This window comes from Aquarana catesbeiana, linkage group LG04, assembly GCF_042186555.1.
Source record: "Aquarana catesbeiana isolate 2022-GZ linkage group LG04, ASM4218655v1, whole genome shotgun sequence".
Classification (NCBI taxonomy): Eukaryota; Metazoa; Chordata; class Amphibia; order Anura; family Ranidae; genus Aquarana; species Aquarana catesbeiana.
The window spans coordinates 106561673-106589354 of record NC_133327.1 but is presented as its reverse complement, the minus strand read 5'-3'; the positions used below and the strand labels follow the sequence as shown (position 1 = coordinate 106589354).

General features: G+C 41.7%; 1 protein-coding gene across 1 annotated transcript; it reads right to left on the bottom strand.

Moving 5' to 3' along the window:
• Positions 1–219: 219 nt before the first annotated feature.
• ADI1 (acireductone dioxygenase 1) lies at positions 220–27560 on the bottom strand. The gene is made up of 4 exons (XM_073625426.1): positions 27360–27560; positions 8360–8479; positions 6606–6785; positions 220–2271 (listed from the first exon to the last, which is right to left on the bottom strand). Exons 1-4 carry the CDS (start codon positions 27477–27479, stop codon positions 2152–2154), a joined length of 540 nt encoding a protein of 179 aa, XP_073481527.1. The 5' UTR covers positions 27480–27560; the 3' UTR covers positions 220–2151.
• Positions 27561–27682: the final 122 nt, after the last annotated feature.

Sequence of the window (27682 nt, the reverse complement as noted above, 5' to 3'; positions counted from 1 at the left end):
ACAGTACTGTATGAAAATCATTTCACTTCCCTTTTGTCCCCAATGCTTTGGCCCATGCCCTGCATGCAGTTTTATATGATATATACTGTTCTTTCTGCCTGGAAACTTGAGATTGTCCATAGCAACCAAAAAGTGTCCCTTTACGTCAAAAGTGGCTTTAGACCAGCTAGAAAACAGCGATAGTAAATTAGAACACTTGCAGAATTGAGCGATAGTGAATCGTGGGGAAATGTATTTTATTATATTATTGAATTATTTATATTTATTATAATTTATGATTTTGTGTTTCAAACTTCATCTTACCCGGAATATCTACTAGACTCTTGGTGGACAGATTTAAGTATGTTATTGCTAAGAATTACAGACCTACAATATAAAATGCCAAATTTCTATGCAAAATAATTGTACCGCATTGAGACGCAAAAATCTGAAATAATCGTACCGCCAGGGAGGTTAACCTTCTATGAGGAGGTGAGTTGCCATCTAGATAAAGGAAGGCCCGTAGACGTGGTGTATCCGGATTTTGCAAAAGCATTTGACATAGTTCCCCATAAACGTTTACTGTAAAAAATAAGGTCCGGGGGCCTGGACCATAGGGTGGTGAGTACATGAATTGAAAACTGGCTACAAGGGCGAGTTCAGAGGGTAGTGATAAATGGGGAGTACTCAGAATGGTCAGGGGTGGGTAGTGGGGTCCCCCAGGGTTCTGTGCTGGGACCAATCCTATTTAATTTGTTCATAAACAACCTGAAGGATGGGGTAAACAGTTCAATCTCTGTATTTGCGGATGACACTAAGCTAAGCAGGGCAATAACTTCTCCGCAGGATGTGGAAAACTTAAAAAAAGATCTGAACTAATTAATGGGGTGGGCAAATGAGGTTTAATGTAGAAAAATGTAAAAATGCATTTGGGTGGCAAAAATATGAATGCAATCTATACACTGTGGGGAGAACCTCTGGGGGAATCAAGGATGGAAAAGGACCTGGGGGTCCCAGTAGATAATAGGCTCAGCAATGACATTAGATGCCAAGCTGCTGCTAACATAGCAAACAGAATATTGGCATGCATTAAAAAGGGGATCAACTGCAGAGATAAAACAATAATTCTCCCACTCTACAAGACTCTGGTCCGGCCACACCTAGAGCATGCTGTCTAGTTCTGGCATCCAGTTGTCAGGAAGGATGTACTGGAAATAGAGCAAGTACAAAGAAGGGCAACAAAGCTAATAAAGGGTCTGGAGGATATTAGTTATGAGGAAAGGTTGCGAGCACTGAACTTATTCTCTCTTGGGAAGAGACGCTTGAGAGGGGATATGATTTCAATCTCTAAATACCGTACTGGTGACCCCACAATAGGGATAAAACTTTTTCACGGAAGGGGGGTTAACAAGACCTGTGGTCACTCATTAAAATTATAAGAAAAGAGGTTTAATCTTAAACTTACAGAGAGGGTTCTTTACTGTAAGAGCAGCAAGGATGTGGAATTCACTTCCACAGGCGGTGGTCGCAGCGGGGAGCATCGATAGTTTAAAAAAACTATTAGATAAGCACCTGAACGACCACAACATACAGGGATATACTATGTAATACTGACATATAATCACAAACATAGGTTGGACTTGTGTCTTTTTTCAACCTCACCTACTATGTAACTATGTTACATACTTATGAGAGTGTATTAGATGTGTATGACACAGTAGTTATCTTTTAATCTTTATACATAATAAAATGTTGTGATTTTATATTTTGAGTGTTGTCCATTCCTGAAATCATTCTTGCACCTAAAAAGTCCCATAACTTTATGATGGCATTTTACTAATGTGATAGGAGCTGTAAGCTGTAATACCATGTCCCACCAGAAGAGAGCCTTCAGCTAAACCTGATCTTACAATCCTAAAACCTGATCTTACAATCCTAAAACCTGATCTTACAATCCTAAAACCAGCCACTGTGGAAGGTGGTGTGAGGGAGATGCTGGTAGGGAGAGAGAACCCTTCAGGTGTAGAATTTTGAATAAAGGCTGACCTCCTTTTCAGAAAACATAAAAAAGGAATAATGTACAAGATTAAATTAATTACATACAGAAAGCAAAATTTCTTGTAATAAATGATCAAAGTATTACAAAGTAAAACATAATAAGGCCATATTTCTCTATGCTTTTAGTTCCAGCAACTGAAGATATTTTGTTCGAGCCTCCAAATCATCAGCAGGACGGTTAAACGGGGTCCAGACAGGGTCTCCAACAAACAGTCTCATAGCTTTGACGTAGTTCTATATTGGGGGGAAAAAAATAAATAAAAATAAGGCACTAGAATTCGCAAACAAATGTTACATAACATTCAGATAAGAGCTCTGCTTCCCCTACTAAAAACATAGGAAGACCAGTACTAAATGTATATCCGTCATGGTGCAATGCATTACACTCTCAGCCACATTTTATAAGACAGGGTGCAGGCATGTCTGGGGAGCTTCACAGATCTGTCGTATTGGGACATTTTAGGAGGGTAGCACCGTTCAGAAAATGCCCAGAGACAAAGACATTGCAACAGCTAGGTGATGTCCAATGAAGTCCACACCAGGAAGCTGAATCAAGGCGGGAACCATCTTTTTCTGGGGAGCAAGACTGAAGCCCTGGCTGTGGGAACACCCTAGCATCAGGGACCACCTGGTCCACATAGACAATCCGGACGTGTTGCTTAGAGTCCCGCCCCTTAGCAATAGAGCAGGAAGCTGAAAACTGATAGAAGGGGAGATCATCCTGAGAGTGGTTCTCCCAAACTGCTGACAAAAGGATACCTCAGCACACAGGGAGTAGACATTTTTGGCAAGGGTTTAAAAGGGGTTGTAAAGGTAAAAATTTTTTCACCTTAATGCATTCTATGCATTAAGGTGAAAAAACTTTTGACAATACCGCCACCCCCAACCCCCCCGTTTTACTTACCTGACGCCTCGAATCTTCGCTGCTCGTTCTCGTCATCTTCATTGCAGCTCAGCCTGGTCGCTGATTGGCTGCAGTGGATGGATTGAAAGCAGCGCAGCCATTGGCTCGCGCTGCTGTCAATCACATCTGATGACGCGGCGCGCCGGGCCGAGTGATACAGCGAGCGGCTTTAGCCGCCGGCTGTATCACGGGAGCGCGCCCGCAAGCACTCACCACCATGCGAGGGAGCTCGCATTAAGGTGGTTAATGCTTGCGGGGAGGAGCTGAAACAGCCGCCGAGGGACCCCAGAAGACCAGGTTCGGGGCCACTCTATGCAGAACGAGCTGCACAGTGAAGGTAAGTATAACATGTTTGTTATTTTAAAAAAAAAAAAAATCTTACCTTTACAACCCCTTTAAGCTGTACAGCCTTGTCTGCTGGTGACAGGAACTAATGATAGACCCAAGGTCCTATATGGAGTAAGCTTGCAGATGTTGGGTTCTTTGAGGGGTCCTGAGTAAATGGTCCAACCTACTAGGACGGTAGCAAAAAAAACTGAGGCATACCGGGTAGAGGAGAAGTTATACAGGGCCTGGCTTACAATTATTGTTTGCCAGTGTCCAAACCATCTGTAGGTGGCAGAATAACCACACTGTAGCTGAATTCCTCAATAGACAAGAAAAAAAAAAAAAAAAAAAATATGTTTGCCCACATATTACACTAGCAGATATACATATCTGAAGGTTGGGATGAGCCCTCTGCAGTGGAGATATGGGTCTTTTTTAATCGGTATAACAATACATTTTTTAGTAATAGCATTCCAGCCAGTGGGGGTTAAATACCAATCAATTAAAAAAAAAAAATAATAATAATAGTCTTTTGTAGGTCTATTTTTATTCTGTCATTCTAGACGGAAGAGAGGGGTTTTTCTAGTTCCTTTTTGCTTATGATGGTTGCTTGCTGACAACAACTATGTGATGTGTAAATCCTAGGTCATATTCCTTGCAATAGTGATTGTATGATGTGCTCATATTCATGAATGACCACATATTGGATGTGCTTGATTTTGTGTTGTACATACACTGTGTGGAAAGTGTCATTTGGCAGAAACCCTGAAAGCCCCAAGATCTTTCATTTGTGTAGTGAAGAAGCTGCAGAAATTCCCAGAGCTGGACCACCACAAAAGTGATGAAATGCCAGCACCAATAAGAACATTCCCAAAGTAGCAAGTGTTTTGTATTTAGGACATGCAAATGTCAAGCTTACTTCTGCATAAAAAAACAGGTATTATGAGATATGCAAGTGGCTTAGGAATCTGTCACATTGTTCAGCCAAAACTATGGGGCATTACCACTAAACAGTTTCAAAAATAGCCAACGATACTTAGTAAAAGTGATCTCTTCAATATATTCCTAAACACCAGGAAAAAAAAAAAAAAAAAATCTGCTGGGTAAATGGTTAAGTTACTAAACCCTTGACCCTGCATTCACTATACCTGGTCTCCCACAATACACACAACATGGAAATGCAATAGTTTTTGTAAATATAAACTGCTAAATACCTTTTCTCATGAGCAGCCTTGCGACTTCTATCAGTGTCTGGTTAAAGCTTGTAGGAGGAGTTTTCATTCTCCTCTGACTGCAGGACTGTCTGGACAGTGCAGATTGGCCCTCTGATGATCACATGCACTCTCTCAAGAAAAAAAACTCTATTTTTTGTTTGTTTTTTGTTCCTGTTGCAGATTACCCTTAATTCCTCTCCAGTGACAGGAGGACAGGAAATAAGATGAATCTCTTTAATGGAACCCATGATAGCAGTAAAACGCCAACAAGGGTTCCAATTGTTCCCCACTCCCCAATTCTGATCCATCAAAAATGAGAGAAAAACGTTTTTTGCTTGACATTCACTTTAAAAAGGTGATCTTCTCCATTAACTGCTTCAGGTCCACCCTATAGCATTTTTACTGCAACACACAGTGGCAGACGATCGGTGGGTACCTAATGTCCTCCAGCACCCGCCAATCGTCAGGCAGACATACAGAACAAGGCAGATCGCCGTTCTGACAGGAGGGAAGGGATATAGTTTGTGTCCCTGCAAAGCAGGGGATAAAATCCATCTCTTCCCTAGTAAAAGCATCTCACACAGTATAGTAAAACACAGGCTTCTTTGATTACCCCTGATGTTAACCCCTTCCCAGCCAGTGCCATTAATACAGTGGCAGTGCATACCTTTAGCACTGATCACTGTATTAGTGTCAAGAGTGTCAGTATGGCTGCCGCAAAATCAGTCTGGCTATAAGTCGCTGCCATTACTAGTAAAAAATAAAAATAAATAAATATATCCCATAGTTTGTAGACACTATAACTTTTGCACAAACCAACCAGTATATGCTTATTGGGATTTTTTACCAGAAATACGTAGCAGAATACGGATTGGCCTAAATTGATGAAGAAATTATTTTTTTTACATTTTTTTTTATTGGACATGTTTTATAGCAGAAAGTAAAAAATATATTTTTTTATTCAAAATTGTCGGTCTTTTTTGGTTCGTAGCGTAAAATGCAAAAAAAAAAAAAAAAAAAAAAAAAAAAAAATGCAGAGGTGGTGATCAAATACCACCAAAAGAAAGCTCTATTTGTGGGAAAAAAGGACATCAATATTATTTGGGTACAGTGTCACACGACCACACAATCGTCAAAAGTTAAAATAACACATTGCCAAATCACAAAAGATGGCCTGGTCATTAAGGGGGTAAATCTTCCTGAAGTCAAGTGGTAAAGTATAACTGAAGGTGGTTCCCTTCTTGCATGTAATTAGAAGACTAGATTCCCTTATGATAATGGAAAAGATATTCCACACCAGTGGCCTCACTAGAGGGTGGCTATTGAGGCTAGAGGCCCGAATATGGGGCCCATAGCCCCGAGTCCAGGGCTGGCCTTACCATGAGAGTGTCTCGGGCTGCCTGACACTGCGCTTCCTGCACAGCCGTGGCACTCTCACTGAGTTTACACTCTGTCCGTGCTTCAGTGACGGCCAGAGAAGGGAGATGAGTATAAGAGCGAGTCTCCTCCTTGCTCTGCCCATATCATAGAGTCGGGAGGAAGTTTCTCACACAGAGCTCCTGAGCAGGTAAGTGCAGACCATGGGGGAGGGGGGAAACTCTGTACTACCCTAGACTATCTTCTGTATACCCAGCCTCTCTGTATGTAGCAATCCGCATATGGTGGTAGGTGACAATCTGCATCTTGTGGCAGGTAATGTGACAAGCTCTCTGGTGACCCCGATGTAATGGGGAGTCTCTCTGGGGACCCTGATGTAATGAGGGGGGCTTTGGGGACCTTGTAATAATAATACAAAATATATATATGTACACATACATACACACACATACATACATACATACACACGTGTATGCGCGCTCAAGCGTATGACTTTCTTTACGTCGCTGTGGGCTCTAGCCCCAGATCTTTTGGAGACCTAGCAACTCCCCTGGGGTCAACAAGAACTTCTCTCGCTTCCTGTTTTGGCTATGGGACAGGAAGTGAAGGAAAAATCTCCCCGATGGGACACAGATGGCAAATAAATCCGATGGGTAATAACCCTCCCTTATTTTATGTAAAACGGGAAAAAAGTTTTGCCTTCAGTTCTACTATAACTATTACATAAAAGTGATAACTCTACCCACATTTTCATCCAGTGTAAAGCGGTGGTAGATACCGGCCGGAAGGGTGATCAGGTCCCCTTTCCCCATGGCGATTCTGATCCATCGATCCTGCTTGTCTCTCACATCAAAGTAACCGCTTCCCTCCAGGATGTAGCGGATCTCATCATCCAAGTGCAAGTGTTCTTCGTAGAATATCTTTAGCTAGAAAAAGAGATTGTTTCAGACGATGTAAAAATTTAATTAGTTCAGGATTTGCATTACCTGGAAATTTGAAACCTCAGAGATAAAAGTAAATACAGTATTGTGGTCCACAATGGATTCAGTGGATTTGGTATAATTGCCACTGGCCTGACACAGACTGAATAGATCTGAAAGCTGCCACAGACGTCCAATCTGGGTGAACTGGTCACTTTGAATGAGAATTTCCCTTCACTTATTTTACTGAATAGGATATTCTAGTTCTAACATTCAGTTAAAAGGAAACTCATCTGGCACAATTTTTGATTCACCCAGTTTCTGGTAAATTATACATGGCACTAAATTCTAGAGACAAATGCAATTGACCCCGTTTCTGTTGCTGTCTGGGCCAGCTTGGCCAAAGCAAACTATTTAAAAAGGCCATTAAATGTGGAGTTAAGCTTTAAACCAATTGGGGTGGCCTAGGGCAGGTCCAATAGGTGGAGATTTCAATGTGCATGGTTTTCCTTAATAAAGACTTTTGAAGGGAGGGACGTCACCCCCCTATCTATTTTACAGTGGCTGCACAGAGCTGGAACAGAATCCAGCAACTAGCACTCAACATGCCCACAGTGGAAGACACTGTCCCAAAGCTTGGGAGTGGTGACGTTCTTCACGATTTTCCAACACCTAACCAATGTTCTTTTACAGTAAGAGGCAATAACATAGCATAAGGGAATGACCTGAAGACACCATTGCATTTATTTATATTACTGGTCTCAATATCACTGAACATTAGATTTGTATTTTTAAATGAATACCAGTGAATCCCAAACTTGAAATGGTTAGGGGCCACTGTCAAGCCTTTGGCCTATGTGCCAGCTACAATCCTGCCATTAGCAGCAATCATTTTTGCCACATGTATCAACTACCCATACTATAGCAGCTTTATCTTATGGGGTCTTGCCACATGAATGTCTTTACAGCCCCTTTTACATTCTCTCTGGGTCTGTAAAGCAACTTTTTTCTAACCAAACTGACCGTCCAAGAAAGTCACCATTCAATTCAGACTCTACGTTGTACAAAGTTGCTACCGGTTGGACACTACCATTCTGTTCAACGTCTGGGAACAAGAAAAAGAAAGCCATGTTCAGCTCCTGAGTCAGTGCTTACAAATAACTGGGCTATCTCCCTAAAGCATTGTGACAGAGCTGGACCAATCACCTGCATCGTCACATGAGAGGAACGGGAGCGAGTTACACACAACTTCATACCCAGAGGTACCATTTTCTTTGCTTCAATGGGCAAAATGGAGCAGTGGTGAGCAAAGGAAAGGTAAGTAGTGTTTGCTGGGGAGAGGGCATTAATTAAAGCAAAACCATTGCTTTGTCTACATGGCCAAAAGTACAGGTTTGCTTTTAACTAGGAAACAGAGTATAAGAACTCCATCCATTCTGTCATTTATATTACAAGCACTGCCACGTACCACCCAGAGGGAAGTCTACCAGCATCATTATATATCTCACTCCTTGGGAAGCACAAAGTATAAAATACTGTCAAATGCATCATATACATAAATCCCAGATCCAGCTGCTCACCTTCTGCTCATAATTGGGCAGTGTGTCTTTATGTATGGTGATTATATCCATGAATGTGTAATTATTGTCTTTGCGGATCTTGGCCAGCTCTGCATCACTCTCATAATTATCGGCATCCAACTGGTGGGGGGAAAAAAATACAGAGACATATGTATTGATCTCAGAGGAACAGAGCAGGAGATTTGGATACATTCATATTGGCAAAGATTATTGGAAAAATATCTAATGCAGATTTCAAATGTTGCCATATCCTACGGTCAGGTTCATTGTTTCCATACACATTACACACAGAAAACGAATCCGATTACATTTTTATTTATTTTTATTTTTTTTTTAAGCTGAACTCCAGATATCGTTAAAGTTTCATCTTGCAGTCCTCCTCTGCCACACTGCTTGTTTTGTCTACAGCAGTCTTCCTCAACCAGGATTCTGTGGAACCCCAGGGTTACTCCAGAGGTTTCTAGAAGCACTGAGCAAGTTTTGACTCTCAGGTAAGTTACCATGGACACCAATGATCTTTTCAGCTATCTTTAAGGGGGAATTTTTTCCCCTTGGCCACCAATTAAGGGGCATTCTTCTCAGTGACCATCACAATAATGCGTCCTGAGCTGTGGTTGAAGTAATTATTGGCATTGGTTTCCTGAGACCTGTACATTATATCAGGAGTTCCTTCAAATTTAAAAAGATTGAGAAAAGCTGGTCTAGAGAGTAAGGTCACTTACTTTATTCAGCACTCACGCAGGCTTCCTCCTCTTCATTTGAACAGTCCTTCAAAGTCACTCCTTTTTACTTATTTAATCACCAAGTTCATGAAGACAAGAAGCTAACTACACACTTAAAATGCCTATATGTGTACTGTCTTATCTAACAAATGTTCCTTGAAGGGTGCCTTGAAACAGCCTTATATTTTTTTAAGAATACAAGGCATTCTCCGATTGTCCAAGGGGGAGAGAGAGGCTGGAAGATGAGCTCTCAAACTCCACCTCGTAAATTTCACAGAAAGCCTTTTATTCATTAAAAAAAATATATATAATAATAATAATAATAATAATAATAATAATAATAATATTCCTAAATGGCTGAGGCACTATGCAAGTTTTCAGCAACAGAGGGGAAATTGCCAGTTTCCCCCAAAAAGGAAAACAACAGCATTTACTACTTGTAGCAAATGCTACTACAGTGTCCTAGTACAGCAGCCCCAGCGGCCATAGTGTTCTGGTATAGTATAAATTGGTTTAACCGAAGCAGGCACAAAGTATTTAAAGTGACAGGAAACCTGGAGTTTGTTCACCCAAAAGGGAAAATTCCACTTGTTTGCACCCCCCCCCCTCCACTGCCACATTTGGCACTTTTTTTGGGGGGGTGGGGGGGGTGGGATATTGACAGGTACCAGCTCCCACTTCGTCAGATCGCTACAGCGAACTGTGCAAAAGTTAAGCCCCCTCCTCCTTTCCCCCATAGCCTTCTGGGACACAACACAGGTCCCAGAAGACAGCGTGAACATTCACAGAGTGCAGTACGGCTTGCGCATGTGTAGTAGGAAACTGTCTGTGAAGCCAAAAGGCTTTACTGCGGGTTTTCCTAACCCAAGATGCCAGCGCCTGCACACATGAGGACATTGATGGATCCCTGGACAGGTGAATGTCCTTAGATTAACCACTTCAAGACCACCCACAGTACATTTAAGTCATTACTTTGACGTTAAATACGGTTATGGCAGCAGCTAGAATGGGCATGGCTAAATGGGTGTGGTTTAATAGTCTGAGATGACTTGCATAGTGCAGAATGCAGTAATGTTAAATAGGGAATGTACAGTGCGGAGTGTATAGCTGTGGATAGTATGTGCAGGAGAGGAGTGCGGCGTGTATGGAGGTGGGTAGTATGTTCAGGAAGAAGGGTATGGAGATGGGTAGTATGTGCAGGTGAGGAGTGCAGAGTGTATGGTGGTGGGTAGAATGTGCAGGTGAGGAGTGCGGAGTTTACAGTGGTGGGTATTATGTTCAGGATTGTGTCAGTAGGGCAGTGGACGTTGTCAGTAGTTTATTTTTATTTTTTTTAATATTGTTTTACAATTTAATTTTTTTGTATTTTTTTTTTTTTCTCATTTTTTCAAAATGCTTTTTTGGCGGCCAGTGAGTGGTGTCACTAGAGCAATGGACAGTCAGAATGTTTTACAATTTTATTTTTTAACCACTTCCGGACCGCCCACCATCGTTATACTTCGGTATTTTGAAGAAGAATATAGTTGTTATGGCAGCAGCTAGCTGCCATAACCCCGGTATCCTCTTCTTCAGTGAGCGGTCTGGTTTCAGATAAAAGTGGTCTCTGTGGCGGATTCGCAGCAAGATCACTTTTAATCGGCAGCGGGAGAAGGCCCCCCCCCCTCGCCCCGGAGCCCTCTGCCGCTTACCGGAGCTGTCAGCAGCGACGGAGGCCATCGGATGTTTTCCCTAGCCTGACATGGAGACGAGTGAGGGGAAGATGGCCCCCACCCGGCGGAAGCAACATCAAAACGTCACTTCCGCAGGAGAGGGACCAGGTGCACAAAACATCATCCCCAAGAAAAAAGAACGAAAGGCAGAAATCCAAGTAGTGGTGTGAGTGGGCTTCATGTCTGTTTAGGATATAAAAGTAGGTGCCATGAAACCGGACCGCTCACTGAAGAAGAGGATACCGGGGTTATGGCAGCTAGCTGCTGCCATAACAACTATATTCTTCTTCAAAATACCGAAGTGTAACGATGGTGGGCGGTCCGGAAGTGGTTAAAAAATAAAATTGTAAAAAATTCCTCCTTCCACAGCTCCCGGCACAGACAATTTGGACAGCCTCTGATTCCTCGTCCCCCATTTTCCAGACTTATCATGATAGTTACATGCATCTGCCCCTGAAGAGTGATATTATCCACGAAACGTGCGTCGGGCTTATAGGATGCATTCTTTTGCCTATTGATAGGAATCTACTTAGACTCATTATCTACAACCAAACGATCATGTGTTTTTTACCATTGTTTACATTTCAAAGTGACATTTAGATGAGGTGTATACATATGAATCTGCAATAATTAATTTTACCCTATTAAATCTCTTTTCAATTTTATATGCCGTCCCTTTGACATGTATATGTAATGTATTCATGAGGTCAATACCATGTATGTATGTATGTATGTATGTATGTATGTATGTATGTATGTATGTATGCATATTAAACCTTTTCTACTATGTGCATCATTGTTATGTACTGTCAGACTTCATATGCCAATTAAATATACTTTCTAATTATCTCACCCCCACAAATCAATAGCCTCATTCAAAGTTCCACCTTCCTTTTTCTTATACCTGAACCAGGGATGAAGGCACAGACCGTGTGCTTCATTTAAAGTCCCAAATCCCCCCTATTATTCTAATTTTCTAGCGAAAAATACCAATTTAAAAACTTGTAAACAAAGTTACAGAAAAGGCCTGGTAACGTGGTTAAAAGTAAGCAGCTACCGTATTTTACTTTTTTTGGGTGACTCGTATGCAAAAATACATTTATTTTTTACAGGAATATAAAACTGCATTAAAAGGTGTATTTACCTATCTGGAATTCAACACAATAATACAGAGTGGGAAGAGAATATTTAAATTGTTTTGGAGAAGTTTTAAAAAACTGATACTTATATTTCCCAAAGGAATGGAACGTACTACGATTTCAAACCAGCAATGTCATACTGTAGATGAGCAATAGTACGAGAGATCAAGATCTCATTTATGGAGTTGTTCTACTTTGCTGCTTATACTGTACTTCTAGCATGAAAAACATGCTTCAGACTCTGTAGATAAATGAATAATATGCTTAAAAAAAAAAAAAAAAAAAAAAAGGGAAGGTGTTACTGACCAAATTCCATCTTGAACAGAAAATGACATAATCAAAAACACGGAGGAGACATGAACGGTAAATGATGAAGTTGCCACGGCATCAGGTAACGTGGAGCCTCAGCTAATGAGCCATCAAAGGAAAATTCATTTATTAAATTTAGCTGTTCACAGTCAATTACTTTGCATCCCGAAGCTAAAAATTAGAAGGTCGCAGTAAATCACAGACTTTCCAAACAACATGCATACTTCTCTCCTGGAGACAGATGTCTTATATTTGATAAAATTATGTTTTTCAGTATGGTACTTATTCTTCTGCATGGATGATATCCATTTTTATTTTTAAGTGAACCTGTCAGGCTTTTTCAAATTGTAAAATGATTTGTCTTAAAGCAGACACACAATATTCCTACTAGGGATGCACAGGTACCCGTTTTTCTAACGGCGAATACTGATACTCTTGCTCAAGTGCTCGCCGATACCAAGTACTGATACTTTTCAGTGCGATTTGCATCCATACAAAATGAATTTGCGCAAATCGCACTGAAAAGAATTGCATGCGATTTGAACAGGAATGCAGTGCAATTCCTGTCCGAATTGCATGCGATTTCCCCACTGCTCTTTTTATCCAACAACGTAATAGTAGGAATTAGGGATGTCCCAATACCAGTATCAGTGTCGATATTGAGTATTTTTGTCAAGAGTACTCGTGAAAACGCTCCCAATACCGAAACCAATACTTTCCGGTGTGATTTGCTTCCATACAAAATGAATGTGCACAAATCGCACTGCACAGAATTGCATGCAATTTGAACAGGAATGCAGTGTGATTCCTGTCTGAATCACATGTGATTTCCCCCCACAGCTCCTGTGTGTGTGTGTGTGTGAACCCAGTAAAGAAAGCGATCACTTCTGCCTTATACCAACAGGAGTCCCGGAACTTCTCCTCCAGCCCTGTGAGCATCTCCAGTGGCCGTGGTTTGCTATAATCAGCGGGACGGGGACACTGCAGATATGGATTTGACTAGATATTTACTTTGTGAGTTGTTATAACATTTTAATAAACTGTCTATTGCTGCACTACACGGCCCTTCACTTTCTTTACTGGGTTCACACACACACACACACACACACGAGTGGTGGGAGGAATCACACAGCATTCCTGTTCATATTGCACGAGATTCCGTGCAGTGTGGTTTTGCGCCCATTCATTTTGTATGGATGTAAATCACACTGGAAAATATTGGTTTCGGGAGCATTTTCATGAGTACAAGTACTTCTGAAAATACTCAATATTGGCACTGATACCAGTATCAGTACATCCTGAATTCCTACTATTACCTTATTGGAGAAGAAAAAAAAACCAAATACTTTCAAAAAGATCCTGTACTATCTTCAATACAAAGGAATGAGACAACTGCTGAAAGGAAAATCCTAGACAAAGTCAGCATTTGCGCTGGGCTGGTGACAGGTCACTCGGGCACTCTGGGAAGTGGAGGAAGGGTGGATGTACACCCCATACCTATTTTCAAGGGGGATCCAGTGGAAGATCAGTGGACGTTGCATCAAATGGAGACAGTAGAGGTTCACTTTGACATGGCTATAGTCAGAAATCAGGGTCTTTGGGTTAAGATATGATTTTCAAGAGAAGATGAATTAAATGTAAACATTTAAATACCTGATGAACACTCCATACCTGGAGGTGAGCGCACACATTACCTCACATTCTCAGGCCTCAGCAACCTCAGATCCCATAGAGGGATTCCCCACCTCAGGACAACCTATTTCAGATACTGTACTTAAAGAGATGCTAATGTCCCTAAGGTCATCTCTACATCAAGATATGCTGATGACAGTACAAAAATGCCAGGCTGAAGTACATGCATTAGGAGGAAGGGTGGATCAAATTGAGAATACCCTAGTCTCACATGCATCCTCTTTGAACAAAATGGTGGATGCTCATACCATTCACTCAGATGACATTTCCTGGATCAAAGATAAATTATCTTGAAGACAGATCCAGAAGGAATAACCTCAAAATAAGAGGCATTCCTGAATCTGTCTCTGCACTGCAATTACCGCAATATGTCCAAGAATTATTCACGGTGCTGCTCCCTGCAATGTCTGCATTGGAGCTCACGGTGGATAGGGTGCACAGAATACCGAAACCGTCCTTTTTGCCCGATGATGTACCCAGAGATGTTCTGCTGAGGCTCCACTTTTATAAAACGAAAGAAACCATTTTGGCTTCATTCCGCAACCCCGATCAGCGCCCACCTCAATATGCATCTCTTCAGCTACTCCCCGATTTGTCTAGGCATACCCTCCAGAAACGCCGTAATTTAGCCACCATTACTAAAGCGTTACGTAACCATCGCATACTTCACAGGTGGAAGTATCCGGCTGCGCTCTCAATCACACATAACAGCACGACCACCACGTTCTCCACCATGGAAGAAGGTCTGCACATCCTCAGGCAATGGGGAATATTGCTGGAAGCATCTCCATCTCCTATACAAGTTGACTTTCCTCAATACATGCAGGCAGAATGGCAGGTGGTGAAAAGAAAAAAAAGCGACAAAAAACCTGCTTAAATGTCCGATTGCTCCTAATAATTTTACTAGATCCTTATGTCTACACTCCCCCGGTGCAGGCACACTTGGAAATTTTTCCAATACCCCTCAACCTTATTGAACAGTGTTTATTGATCAAGAATCCCCCTGTGGATTCTCCTATCACCCTGTAACCTTTCCTTTTATTCCCACTAACTTGTTTTGTTCTTTTTTTACTGTTTTTATGGATCAACAACCATCTACAGAGCCATACGCACCTACGCTATTATGGAAAGTAACCTACAACCTTTGTACTCCAAATGTCCGCTTCAAGGGATATTCTAGAGGCAAAGCCAACCTGGTACAGCAGTCATTTATTGAACGTGAGTACTATCAACCCTTGACGTATAGCATACCCTCCAACATGCCTCATGCCAGTTAAAATTTTATCCATCAACGCCCACGGTTTAAACCACCCAGCCAAGAGAGCATCTCTTTGGAAAGAAGTTGACTCTTCCCAATGCGATATTCTATGCGCTCAAGAGACACACTTCCATCACGCAGCCTCACCAAAATGCATAGAAATTTCCAACACTACTTCTTCTCCAGTATGAAAGCGAAAAAGAGAGGAGTTATGGTGGCTATTAAAGACTCTATATCGTTTCAACTTCACTCCGAAATATCTGACGAAGCGGGCCGGTACCTCATACTTGTATGCGACATCAATTCCACCCGTTATACTCTGGAGAATGTGTATGTTCCTAATACCAAACAAATTCACTTCCTCAACAGTTTGATGAAAAAGCTAAAGAGAATCCAACAAGGATCCCTTATAATTAGTGGGGACTTCAATATTACTCCTGACCCACACATGGACTCGACCTATTCCAAAAAATCTCCTTCTCTAACTGCTTTCCTACACGTATGCTAGTGAACGAGATTTCACATTTTATTCCCATAGACATTGTATTTATTCGAGGATCGATCTGGTCTTGATGGACAAGTGGTAGCTACAAAAGGTATCTCAAATTAAAATAAATAACATCACATGGTCGGACCACGCCTCTATCCTCCTGACACTTGGGGATAAATACCCTACTAATGGGGCATTTCTCTGGCGCGCAAACCCTCAAGTAATACAAACAGCAGCCACTAAAAAACTGTTAGAAAACCACTTGTCTGATTACTTCCAGATCAATTCCTCTTCCACAAATGATCCGTTTGTTTTATGGAATGCTCACAAGGCATACATTAGAGGAATATTTATTCAATTGGCCTCAAAACTTAAGAGACAGAGACAGCAGCGGCTTTATACCCTTCTTGCAGATATAAAATTTCTAGGAGGACCTAGATAAAAAAAACCCTACACGCCTGATTAGTAAACAACTGACAATTCTGCGACATGATCTCAGATGAGAACTACTCCACTCCTTTGAGCAAAAGGAACGACTACTCAAAATGTCATTCTATTCGACCAGCAACAAAGCTGGGAAAGAATTGGCTCGCAAACTACAAGGTCAACGCTTCAAAACTAAAATACCTTACATCATAAGCCCTTCCTCCAAACAAAAAGTGTTTGACCCTCAAAGCATTGCCAATGCATTTAGCAAATACTACTGTTCTCTCTACAACTTAAATCAAGACAATCTTATCAACCAACCGTCACAAAACGCCATAAATGATTTCCTAAAAGATATTAATCTACCTAGTCTCTCCACTTCTCAAATCCAAGCCTTGAATTCCCCTTTCACACTGAGTTACTGAATGTTATTGACACTCTACCCACCAATAAGTCACCAGGACCGGATGGTCTGACAGAGGAATATTATAGGAATTTTAAACAATATTTAGGACCATACCTCCTTAAGGTGTTTGAAGCCGCTGCTGTCTCATCTTCTTTTCCTTCTGAGATGTTAGAGGCTTTGATAGTTACGCTGCCTAAACCAGGGAAGACACCGGATGTTCCTCAAAACTTTAGACCGATTTCATTACTGAATACTGACCTAAAGCTTTATGCTAAAATGATAGCGTTAAGGCTCATTGACATTCTCCCTACTATAATCGACCCAGACCAATGTGGATTCACTAAGGGCAGACAAACATCTGACGCTACTAGGAGATTAATAGATGTGATTCATATAGTTGGTACTCGGGACGCCTTCTCTGCTTCTTGCTCTGGATGCAGAGAAGGCATTCAACAGAGTACATTGGACATATCTTGCAAGCACCTTGGAAAAATTTGGTTTTAAAGGCCACATACTGTCTGCCATACTATCTCTATATTCTTCACCATCATCCAGGGTATACACTTCATGTATGCTATCTAAACCTCTTAAGATCACAAATGGCACCCGCCAGGGATGTCCCCTTTCCCCACTCATTTTCAACCTCTTAATGGAACCACTAGCGTCCAGCATAAGGCAAAACCCTACTATACAAGGCTTTTCCATTAATAACCGCAAACATGTCATAAGTCTCTTCGCAGACGATGTGATCCTCATGTTAACAAATCCGGTGTCTTCCCTGCAACACGTGTCTCATTTACTGCACGAATATGGCTCAATATCATACTACAAAGTAAACGAAACCAAATCTTATATATTGGATCTTGGTGTAGCGGCAAACGATAGAATAATTTTGCAAAACAGATACCCGTATATATGGGACTCCCATGAAATAACCTATTTAGGTATTAAACCAATGTCCCGTCCTGCGTAACTATTTCATGCTAATTACCTTCCGTTGATACGTTCTTTAAATACGGGTCTACAATCCATAAGCAGGCGCACATTGTCTTGGTCCGGTAGACTGGCCGCCTTTAAAATGCAAATCTTGCCACAAATACTCTATATATTTCGTACAGTTCCCATTCCAGTCCCTCAACAGCACTTTAAAACTTTACAATCCACACTTTCTAGATACTTATGGGAAGGCAAAAAAGCTAGAAGTCCCCTAATCATCCTCCGTAAAACAAAAACAGCAGGAGGGGTTGGCTTACCGATATTAGCTGACTACCATCTAGCTGCAATCCTGGCACAACTAAGAGGGTGGTTTCCCCACCACCAACCACCGCTTTGGTGCATTACTGAACAATCTACAATACTAGGTGGCAACCTCTGATTATTTGTTAGCTTTTATGCATCTTAAATCTAAACCTTCTGACCTCTCTCTCCCGATTCTAGCAACACTAAACTCATGGAAGACCTTGATAAATACCAAATCTAGATCATCCCCTACCAAATCTCTGTCAATCCCTCTATCAACATTGGCTCTATTGATCCCAGATATACCCGTGACTAAATGGGTAGCGAAAGGAATACAATGGGTTTCAGATGTGTACTCTGTAGATCGTCAAACGATCTAGCATAAATGCCAAACATTCTATGACCTACCTATTTCAGACAGATTTCAGCATTTCAGAATTGCCTCTTATCTCAAAACACATGACATCCATTACAAGTTATTTTGGCAGATTCATGTATACTTAAATGCCAGACTACCTCGTAAAAGGAGGTATATCATTATTCTATACTTATCTTCATGATAAAAGTATATTTACCAAAACAAACTCCATGCTAGCGTGGGAAAGAGATCTCAACGACTCCTTTTCCCCACAACAATGGCACAAGGCTTTGCAACATATCCATTCAGCCACCAAGAGCACCAACCTCTGGGAACTCTCACATAAGATCACACAACGATGGTATTTAACACCCTATAGATTAGCTAAATTTGACCGCTCCACACCTTCCACTTGTTGGAGGAATTGTGGGCATCCGGGCACTATCTATCACTTCCTACGGGAATGTAAACACCTGACCTCATATTGGTACCACATCTTCAAAATCCTACATCAAACAACAAATCTCAACATAAATAACTCCTCTTCATTAGCCATCCTAAACATAGGCATAGAAAATATCCCGCCATTGTATAGAAAATTTACTACTCACTTATTCCTAGCTGCTAAACTAGTGATTCTAAGAAAATGGAGATCGTTAGATCCACCTGATATAGAAGAGACTGTAACTACATTGTCTTTGCATTACACTTATGAGAGGATGTTAGCATCCATTAGTGGAAAGTACAACATATTTCTCCCACGTTGGCAACACTGGATTAATTGGTACAACACCCATCGTAAACCAATATGATCCCACTTACTACCACTAGGGTGAATTATTTCAAACTTTTCTGCTCTCCAAGAACCTTATCCTTCCCTTTCCATATGGCTTCTGAATTGATCCTGTATAATTCACACAATAGTTACTTTTTTTCTAGTTATGAGCTATATGCTCTTGTTATATAAATGCGAACAGAAATAAAATGATTAATACTGATGTGGACATGTAGGCATGTGTAGGCTGTACCTCCGCTGTGCCACAGTTAGTTCCCAAGGGGGTGACTGGCGGAGGTATATAGTCTCTCCTGCCTTGCTCTATTCTTCAAAATTAAAAGTATTGTACTGAACCTACAAAGTTATATGTATCTGTTAGCCTCTATTGTTTGTTTGTTTTTTTCTTATTTTTCTTTTACTCCAGTTTACGATATCGTCTGCACCATGTAAATGTGATGTATATCTTTGTAAACTGACAAAATTCTGAATAAAAATTATTTAAAAAAAAAAAATTTTTTTAAATTGCTGCGCAAATACCGCGAGATAAAAAGTTGCAACAACCACCATTGTATTCTCTAGGGTCTTTGCTAAAAAAACCATATATAATGTTTTGGGGTTCTATGTAATTTTCTAGCAATTGTTTACCGAATTTTCAGTCTTTTTTCTTTTAGCCCAGGTTCACACCTATGCGAATTAGATGCGGCTTACACAGCATCTAATTCGCAGGACATTTTAAAATACATTCATATGAATGCATCTGGTTCACATATGTGCGTTGCATTCGCACTGCGCATTGCACAAAAAACGTGTGCGTTTTCGGGGCATTGCGGTGCAAATTAAGAAGCCCCTTATCTTCTATGGGAACGCATCTGCTTCGCAGATGCATTGCGTTCTGAACATGGATTTTCTACTTCTCCTCACTACACCTCCCCCTCTCCCTGCTCACTGATCCTGAGCTATAAACGCAGTGATTCCTTTGAACAGGAGATTTTTATCACATTTATCACCGCACATGTGTGAAACCGGGCTCATAGCGCAAAAAATAAAAAACCCAAAACGGTGATTAAATACCACCAAAAGAAAGTTCTATTTGTGTGAAAAAAAGGACACAAATTTCATATGGGTACAGTGTTGTATGACTGAGTAATTGTCATTCAAAATGTGAGAGCACCGAAAGCTGAAAATTGGTCTGGTTAGGAAGGGGGTTTAAGTGCCCAGTGGTCAAGTGGTTAAATTGACAAGGCTAATCTGTGTAACACATGAGCACATACTGTAGCCAGTCTGTGGGAGCCAGAATTATTGTTGGTTGGTAGGGGATCAAATACTAACCCCTTTCACACTGAGACAGTTTTCAGGCGTTTTAGCTCTAAAAATAGCACCTGTAAAGCTCCTGAAAACTGCCTCATGCTTTCACACTGGGACGGTGCGTTTGCAGGACGGGAAAAAAGTCCCGCAAGCAGCATCTTTGTGGCGGTGTAGCAGTGCTGTATACAGTGCTTCTACACCGCCCCTGCCCATTGGAATGAATAGGCAGTGCTTTGGAAGCACCCCAACACGAGCGGTTTTAACGCTTTCTTCTGTCGCTAGCGGAAAAATTTGTTTTTCTGGATTTTTGGTTGATATTCTGTCTCTATCATTTAAAATACACCTATGATAACAATTATAGACTCTTCATTTCTTTGTAAGTGGGCAAACTTACAAAATCTGCAGGAGATCAAATAAATTATCTTCCCCAGTGTATGTTGGAGGGTGGGGGGGACAGATTTAAATATTTTGGGCTAACCCGGAATTCAGCTTTAAGAATATTTTCAGTTCACTGTTTCATTCCAAACTGATTATGTGGAGAGGATTTGAAATGCATTGCTTCGGTACAGCTCTATATATCTCCATTTCTAGATATATTGCAACCCTTCTTCCCTTGCCAGTGAAGCCACACATCCCATTTGATGGCTAAACATAACATGTAGAGGTCAGGAAGCTGTGGTCACCATTTGCATTTTTGGGGATCCAAATCTGAGGTTGCTAGGACAATCTGGAGATATTCATACAGTAGGCCACTATAGTAAGTGAGAACCCTCTATTGGGTCCCTTTAAATACTGTATCCAGTCATGATTATGGAACATAAAGTATGAGGTCTTATCTGCTTATAAACAACAAAGGAGCTGCATTGTCTTGGCACTTGTTAAAGAATATTCCCTCTGTATGTGATTAACATATGACCAGACCAAACTCGTAAATAGATGAAGAATAGATAATTCTTCATCTATTTGCAGGAGCGACAGCCCTTAACTATTCCCTCTCTAATCTCAAACTGCTGTGTTGGTTTTATTGTAAAATACAAAAACGCAGACTTTTTGAATGGAAACAAAAGTTCTGCAACCGTTTACCCAGCTAATTGGTTCTGAACATAGCAATAAAAGAAATAGATGTACAGCTAAAATCCCTAGTACTCTTATGAAACGTTTGTGTATGCATTTAAACGGATAGCACATCCATGGTGCATCTGCAAGAACACATTGCTATCCAAATCATGGAGCTCTCTTTATGCTATATGGATCTCATGTATTATATTATTATTATACAGGATTTATATAGCGCCGACAGTTTACGCAGCGCTTTACAACATTAGGGCAGACAGTACAAGTACAATACAATTCAATACAGGAGGAATCAGAGGGCCCTGCTCGTTAGAGCTTACTATATGGTATCAACAAGGACTCACAGAGAGTAAGAACCACACAAATTGGAAGCTAAAGTACCATTAAAGAAGTGGCATCACCAGAAGTTTAAAATCCTTCTTGAATCCCCCAGGGGGCCCAGTACACATAGCACTTCATTCTTTTCGGATCCATGCTGTGGTTTGGTAATAAAATAACATTTATTTTCTGCTCACTGTAGCTCCACCCCAGGCTGAAGCCTAATTTATGGGTGCTTCTTTGGGCCAAAAAATCAAAAAATTAAATATTACTGCGCAGATGTTTCTATGGGGGGAGTAGCCAGTGCTGAAGCCATTGTTCCTGTGCCTCTTTTGCTGCAACCCTTTGTCATCTTTATTGTACTAAAGACCTTATTGTACTAAAAGGAAACTTGGGCCCAGACCCACCCACCAGCCAGCCATTAGAGCACTGGGGAAACTGGAAATCACTGTAGTAGTCAGCACTATTAGTGATAGTTGCAATCTTTCAAGTCCTGTGCCGAGTGGCTACACCTCTGCACACTGACCACAGGGGGGTCGCTTATTTGGCACTGCCACCATTCAAAGTACACCTTGTAATTGTTTAATGAATACAAGACATTCTCTGATTAGCCAAGGTGGAGATTATGACATCACTGCCCCTCCTCTCTATCTCATCCAATTAGAGAATGCCTTGTATTCATTGAAAAAAAATACAAGGCCCGCTGTGAATGACAGGGGTGCTGAGTGGCCCCCTGTGGTCAATGTGCAGTAGGGCAGAGGATGTGGATGCTCATAGTTATCACTGTAGTAGCACCGACTTCTAGTGATTTTCAACCTTCCCATCTTCCCTTTAGATATTAGATATGCATAGCTACATTGTGCTAATAACCTGGACCAATCCAAGTATGAAATACAGATCATACTTCCTAACCCTCCTGTATTGAATTAGATTGTAACTGTACTTTCTTCCTTTATTGTAAAGTCCTGGCCAAACTGTTGGTGTGAAATACAGTGAGGGAAAAGGGTATTTTATCCCCTGCTGATTTTGTACGTTTGCCCACTGAAAAAAATTATCAGTCTATAATTTTAAATGGTAGGTTTATTTTAACAGTGAGACAAAAAAAAATCCAGAAAAACGCATTTAAAACAGGAGTTATTCATGGATTTGCATTTTAATGAGTGAAATAAGTATTTGACCCCTTCGCAAAACATGACTTAGTACTTGGTGGCAAAACCCTTGTTGGCAATCACAGAAGTCAGACGTTTCTTGTAGTTGGCCACCAGGTTTGCACACATCTCAGGAGGGATTTTGTCCGACTCCTCTTTGCAGATCCTATCCAAGTCATTAAGGTTTTGAGGCGGACATTTAGTAACGTGAACCTTTAGCTCCCTTCACATATTTTCTAAGGGATTAAAGTTCTGGAGACTGGCTAGGCCACTCCAGGAACTTAATGTGCTTCTTTTTGAGCCACTTTGTTGCCTTAACCACGTGTTTTGGGTCATTGTCATGCTGGAATACCCATCCACAACCCATTTTTAATGCCCTGGGAAGGAGGTTCACACCCAAAATTTGATGGTGCGTGGCTACATCCATCATCCCTTTGATGCAGTGAAGTTGCCCTGTCCCCTTAGCTGAAAAACACCCCCAAAGCATAATGGTTTCACCTCCATGTTTGACGGTGGGGATGGTTTTCTTGAGTCCATAGGCAGCATTCCTCCTCCTCCAAACACGGCGAGTTGAGCCGACGTCAAAGACCTCGATTTTGGTCTCATCTGACCACAACACTTTCACCCAGTTCTCCTCTGAATCATTCAGATGATCATTAGAAAATTTCAGATGGGCCTGTACATGTGCTTTCTTGAGCAGGGGGGCCTTTTCGGGCACTGCAGGATTTCAGTCCTTCTCAGCATAGTGTGTTACCAATCGTGTATATCTGGGCTGATTCCTCACTTTTCTCATGATCATTGAAACTCCACAAGGTGAGATCCTGCATGGAGCCCCAGAACGAAGGAGATTGAAAGTTATTTTGTGTTTCTTCCATTTGTGAATAATTGCACCAACTAATGTCACCCTCTCACCAAGCTGCTTGGGGATGGTCTTGTAGCCCATTCCAGCCTTGTGTAGGTCTACAATCTTGTCCGCGACATTCTTGGACACCTCTTTGATCTTGGCCATGGTGGAGAGATTGGAATCCGATTGCTTCTGTGGAAAGGTGTCTTTTATACAGGTAAATGGCTGAGATTAGGAGCACCCTTTTTAACCGCTTGGCATCCGCGCTATAGCCGAATGACGGCTACAGCGCGGACCTGAATTCCCGGGAGGCCGTCATATGACGGCCTCCCCTGTGCACGTGCCCTGCAGGGCGCGCGTGGAGCGCGCTGTGATCACCGAGTCACTGAGACTCGGGTGATCACCGATCTGTGTAAGGGGCCGGTCCCGGCCCCTTACCATGTGATCAGCTGTCAGCCAATGACAGCTGATCACATGATCAAAACAAAAGCTCTGTGATCGTTTTTTTTTCCTCCTCGGGCTGACAGGGGCTGACAGTGCGAGGAGAAAAAAAAAAGCCGATCACCGGCTCAGCAGCAAGGGACATCGGTCCCGAAGAGGAGGAGGCAATAATGCCTCAATTGTGCCAACAGTACCCACTGACAGTGCAACCTGACATTGCCACATCACAGTGCCCACCAGTGCCACGTATCAATGCCCACCATTGCCACCTATCAATGCCCACCATTGCCACCTATCAATGCCTACAAGTGCCACCTATCAATGCCCACCAGTGGTGCCAATCAGTGCCACCTAGCAGTGTACAAGATCAGTGCCCATTATTGCCACCCATCAGTGCCCATCACTGCCACCCATCAGTGCCCATCACTGCCACCCATCAGTGCCCATTGGTGCTGCCTCATCAGCGTACATCAATGAAGGAGAAAAATTACCCTTTTAAAAAATTTTATAACAAAATATAAAAAAAAATAATTTTTTTTTTTAAAAATTCGGTCTTTTTAAATTTTTTTAACAAAAAATAAAAACCGCAGAGGTGATCAAATGCCACCAAAAGAAAGCTCTATTTGTGGGGAAAAAATGATAAAAATTTCGTTTGGGTACAGTGTTACATGACCGCGCAATTGTCATTCAAAGTGCGTCAGCGCTGAAAGCTGAAAATTAGTCTGGATAGGAGGGGGGTTTAAGTGCCCGGTAAGCAAGTGGTTAAGGGAGTGCTCCTAATCTCAGCTCGTTATCTGTATAAAAGACATCTGGGAGCCAAAAATCTTGCTGATTTTGGTAGGGGATTAAATACTTTTTTCACTCATTAAAATGCAAATCAATTTATAACTTTTTTGAAATGCGTTTTTCTGGATATTTTTGTTGTTATTCTGTGTCTCACTGTTAAAATGAATCTACCATTAAAATTATAGACTTCTTCTAATAGGGTTGCACCTATGCTGATACTAATCATTTGCACGAGTACTTGTACTCGTGCAAATGCTCCGATATCTAAAACCAATACCTTTGGGCTCAAAATTTCAAGTCCTGAGCTACTAGCCACGCCTCAAGGGTTGTCCCACCGAACCATGCCCCACCCCTAAACACACCCTCATAAATTATCTCATGAAATGACACTTAATATTTATAACTTAATTTTGCATAAAACATTTAACAACTCTTCCTGTGTCCACCATGCAGCCTACCTGTGCAGGGGAGGAGAGGAACAAGAGAGCCGCCCAGATGATCATAGCGCAGGGAAAGCAGCTTTTATTTCAATTGCTGTGTTCCCGACGTTCAATGTCACATACAGTCCTGCCCCCTGGCCGGGGAACTTTGATTGACAGATCGCCCGCCCCGGATAGAACAGGTGAGGGGCTATATGTGACAGCGGGGAACACAGCAATGTGAAATGAAAGCCGTTATCGATGTGTTCCTTACGCTCTGATCATCCGGGCGGCTGACCTCTCTTTCCCTCCTTGATCACTGGGAGGACTCCCATTCAACCCAGGCTGCCGTCAGTGCATGCACCAAGCCCCCCCCCCACACACACACACAAAATGTGAGCAGGTGAGTGGAATTTTTGAGGGCTGCCTTTGCGATGTGATTTGAGCCCATACAAAAATGAATGGGCTCAAATCGCACTGCACTGCAAATGCATGTGATTTGAATAGGAATGCGGTGTGTTTCCCTGTCCAAAAATCGCATGCGTTTTCCACCCAGCTCCTGTATGAACCCAGGCTTGTCATAGTGACTTCAGCCTGGGTTCACACAGGGTATCGGTGAGTACAAATATTGGTACTTGCACTCGTTCCTAAAAAATAAAAAAAGTTTCTAACAAACTTTGTTACAGACTTAAAACTTTTGCTACCTGCTTCCACTCTGAGAAAAAAGGTTGGCTGTTCCACTTTCTGTCTTTGGATACTATATCTGAATAGGAGTGATTTTTTTTTCATAATTGATCAGCTTATGCACTTGCAGTGTTCCAACGAGGAAAGCTGCACAGTCTACATCCCACTAGAAGTGATTAACCCTTTAGAGCAGGGATAAGCAATTTGCGGACCTCCAGCTGTTACAGAACTATGAGGCCCATGAGGCATAGCAAGACTGACAGCCACAAGAATGACACCCAGAGGCATGATGGGACTTGTAGTTATGCAAAAGCTGGAGGTCCACTAATTGCATATCCTTGCTTTAGAGCATCCCAGCAAAAATAAAATTTGTATTACAGAGGATGCCTAAAATCTGACTTGTATCTTTGTGCAGACTTCTGAGAAAATCAGTTAGCCAATCACAAAAGCAGGGAATGACATTTCTGAAAGTGTTCTGTATAGGGTTGTACCAATACCATTTTTTTTTTTTTTTTTTACTGATGAGTCCCGATACTTTCGGTCAAGTAGTTGCCGATACTGAGTACCGACCGACCATACAAAATAATGGGCTCAAATAACACTGCAAAGAATCGCATGCGATTTGAACAGGAATGCGTTGCGATACCTCCCTTAATCACATGTGGTTTTGCGCACTGCTCCTGTGTGAACGCAGGCTGAAATCTCTATGACAAACCTGGGATCATACAGAAGCCGCTTGTGATTCGGACACAAATCACAATGCATTCCTGTTCAAATCACATGCAGTTTTTTGCAGTGCGATTTGAACCCATTTTATATGGGCTCAAATCGCACCACAAAAAGGTATCAGTTTTAGTTATCGGAGCATTTGCACGAGTACTTGTGCAAATGCTTGGACTTGGCACCGATACTGGTGCAACCCTAGTTTTATATACCATCTGTGTACAGAACACCTCTAGGTTGCCGTATTGCATTGAATTTTAGAGAAAACTTATAGCACTACAGACTTAAAATGAAAGATACATTTTTAATAACATTACATGATTATAATGGTCTGTATAGCAATTATATGTGCAATATTATCTTTTTTAATTAGCTATATTTTTCCCACAAAAAGTGGAGTTACCCTTTAAATAAAATCAGCACTATTTGTCGTACACACTCCAATCTAGCAAAATTACTGAATGATGACTGTCTGTCACCACTGTCATCTTTGTATTAGACAATCATACTGGTGGGTCCCCCTCGCTTAGTTGATTTTACAATGTGGTTGACATGGAGAGAACATTGCTGTGTGTATGGCTACCAGAATAAACCTGAATCTACCAAACAGATCAGCTGCCTTGTCTGGACACTTGTAAGTAATCAGGTAGTTCATGTATAAGATGTGAGTCCTCACCATGCCCTGTGACAGATCCTTGACTCCCAGCACACATTGCAGGCAGATCCTGCTCTCACCTTGTGGTAGAAGACCCCCAGTGCTCGCAGCTCCTCCACTGACACAGGCTGGTCTGGCTTCAGCCGATGCTCTCTCCTCTGATCCTCATCAGAATCATCCATGTACCAAGCCTGCACCATGCTGACTGCCCACCAGCAAGGACAGGGAAGTGATGTCAGCCATGAGGTGGGTGGAGACTGGAAGGCGTAAACACAGAGCCTGGGAAAATTAAAGGGCCAGCACCCTTTTGCTTCTCTCTTTCAGCTCAGCACATGACTGCTCCTGGATAAGACACAGTACTATCCCAGCCTAACAGGAAAAGAATATGAATATATATATATAT

Coding starts and splice junctions, on each gene's coding strand:
- ADI1 (XM_073625426.1), bottom strand. CDS start 27,479: ATGGTGCAGGCTTGGTACATGGATGATTCTGATGAGGATCAGAGGAGA. Junction 8,480..27,359: donor TGGGGGTCTTCTACCACAAG/GTGAGAGCAGGA, acceptor TCCCCCCACCAG/TTGGATGCCGATAATTATGA. Junction 6,786..8,359: donor TGCCCAATTATGAGCAGAAG/GTGAGCAGCTGG, acceptor CTCTTTTTCTAG/CTAAAGATATTCTACGAAGA.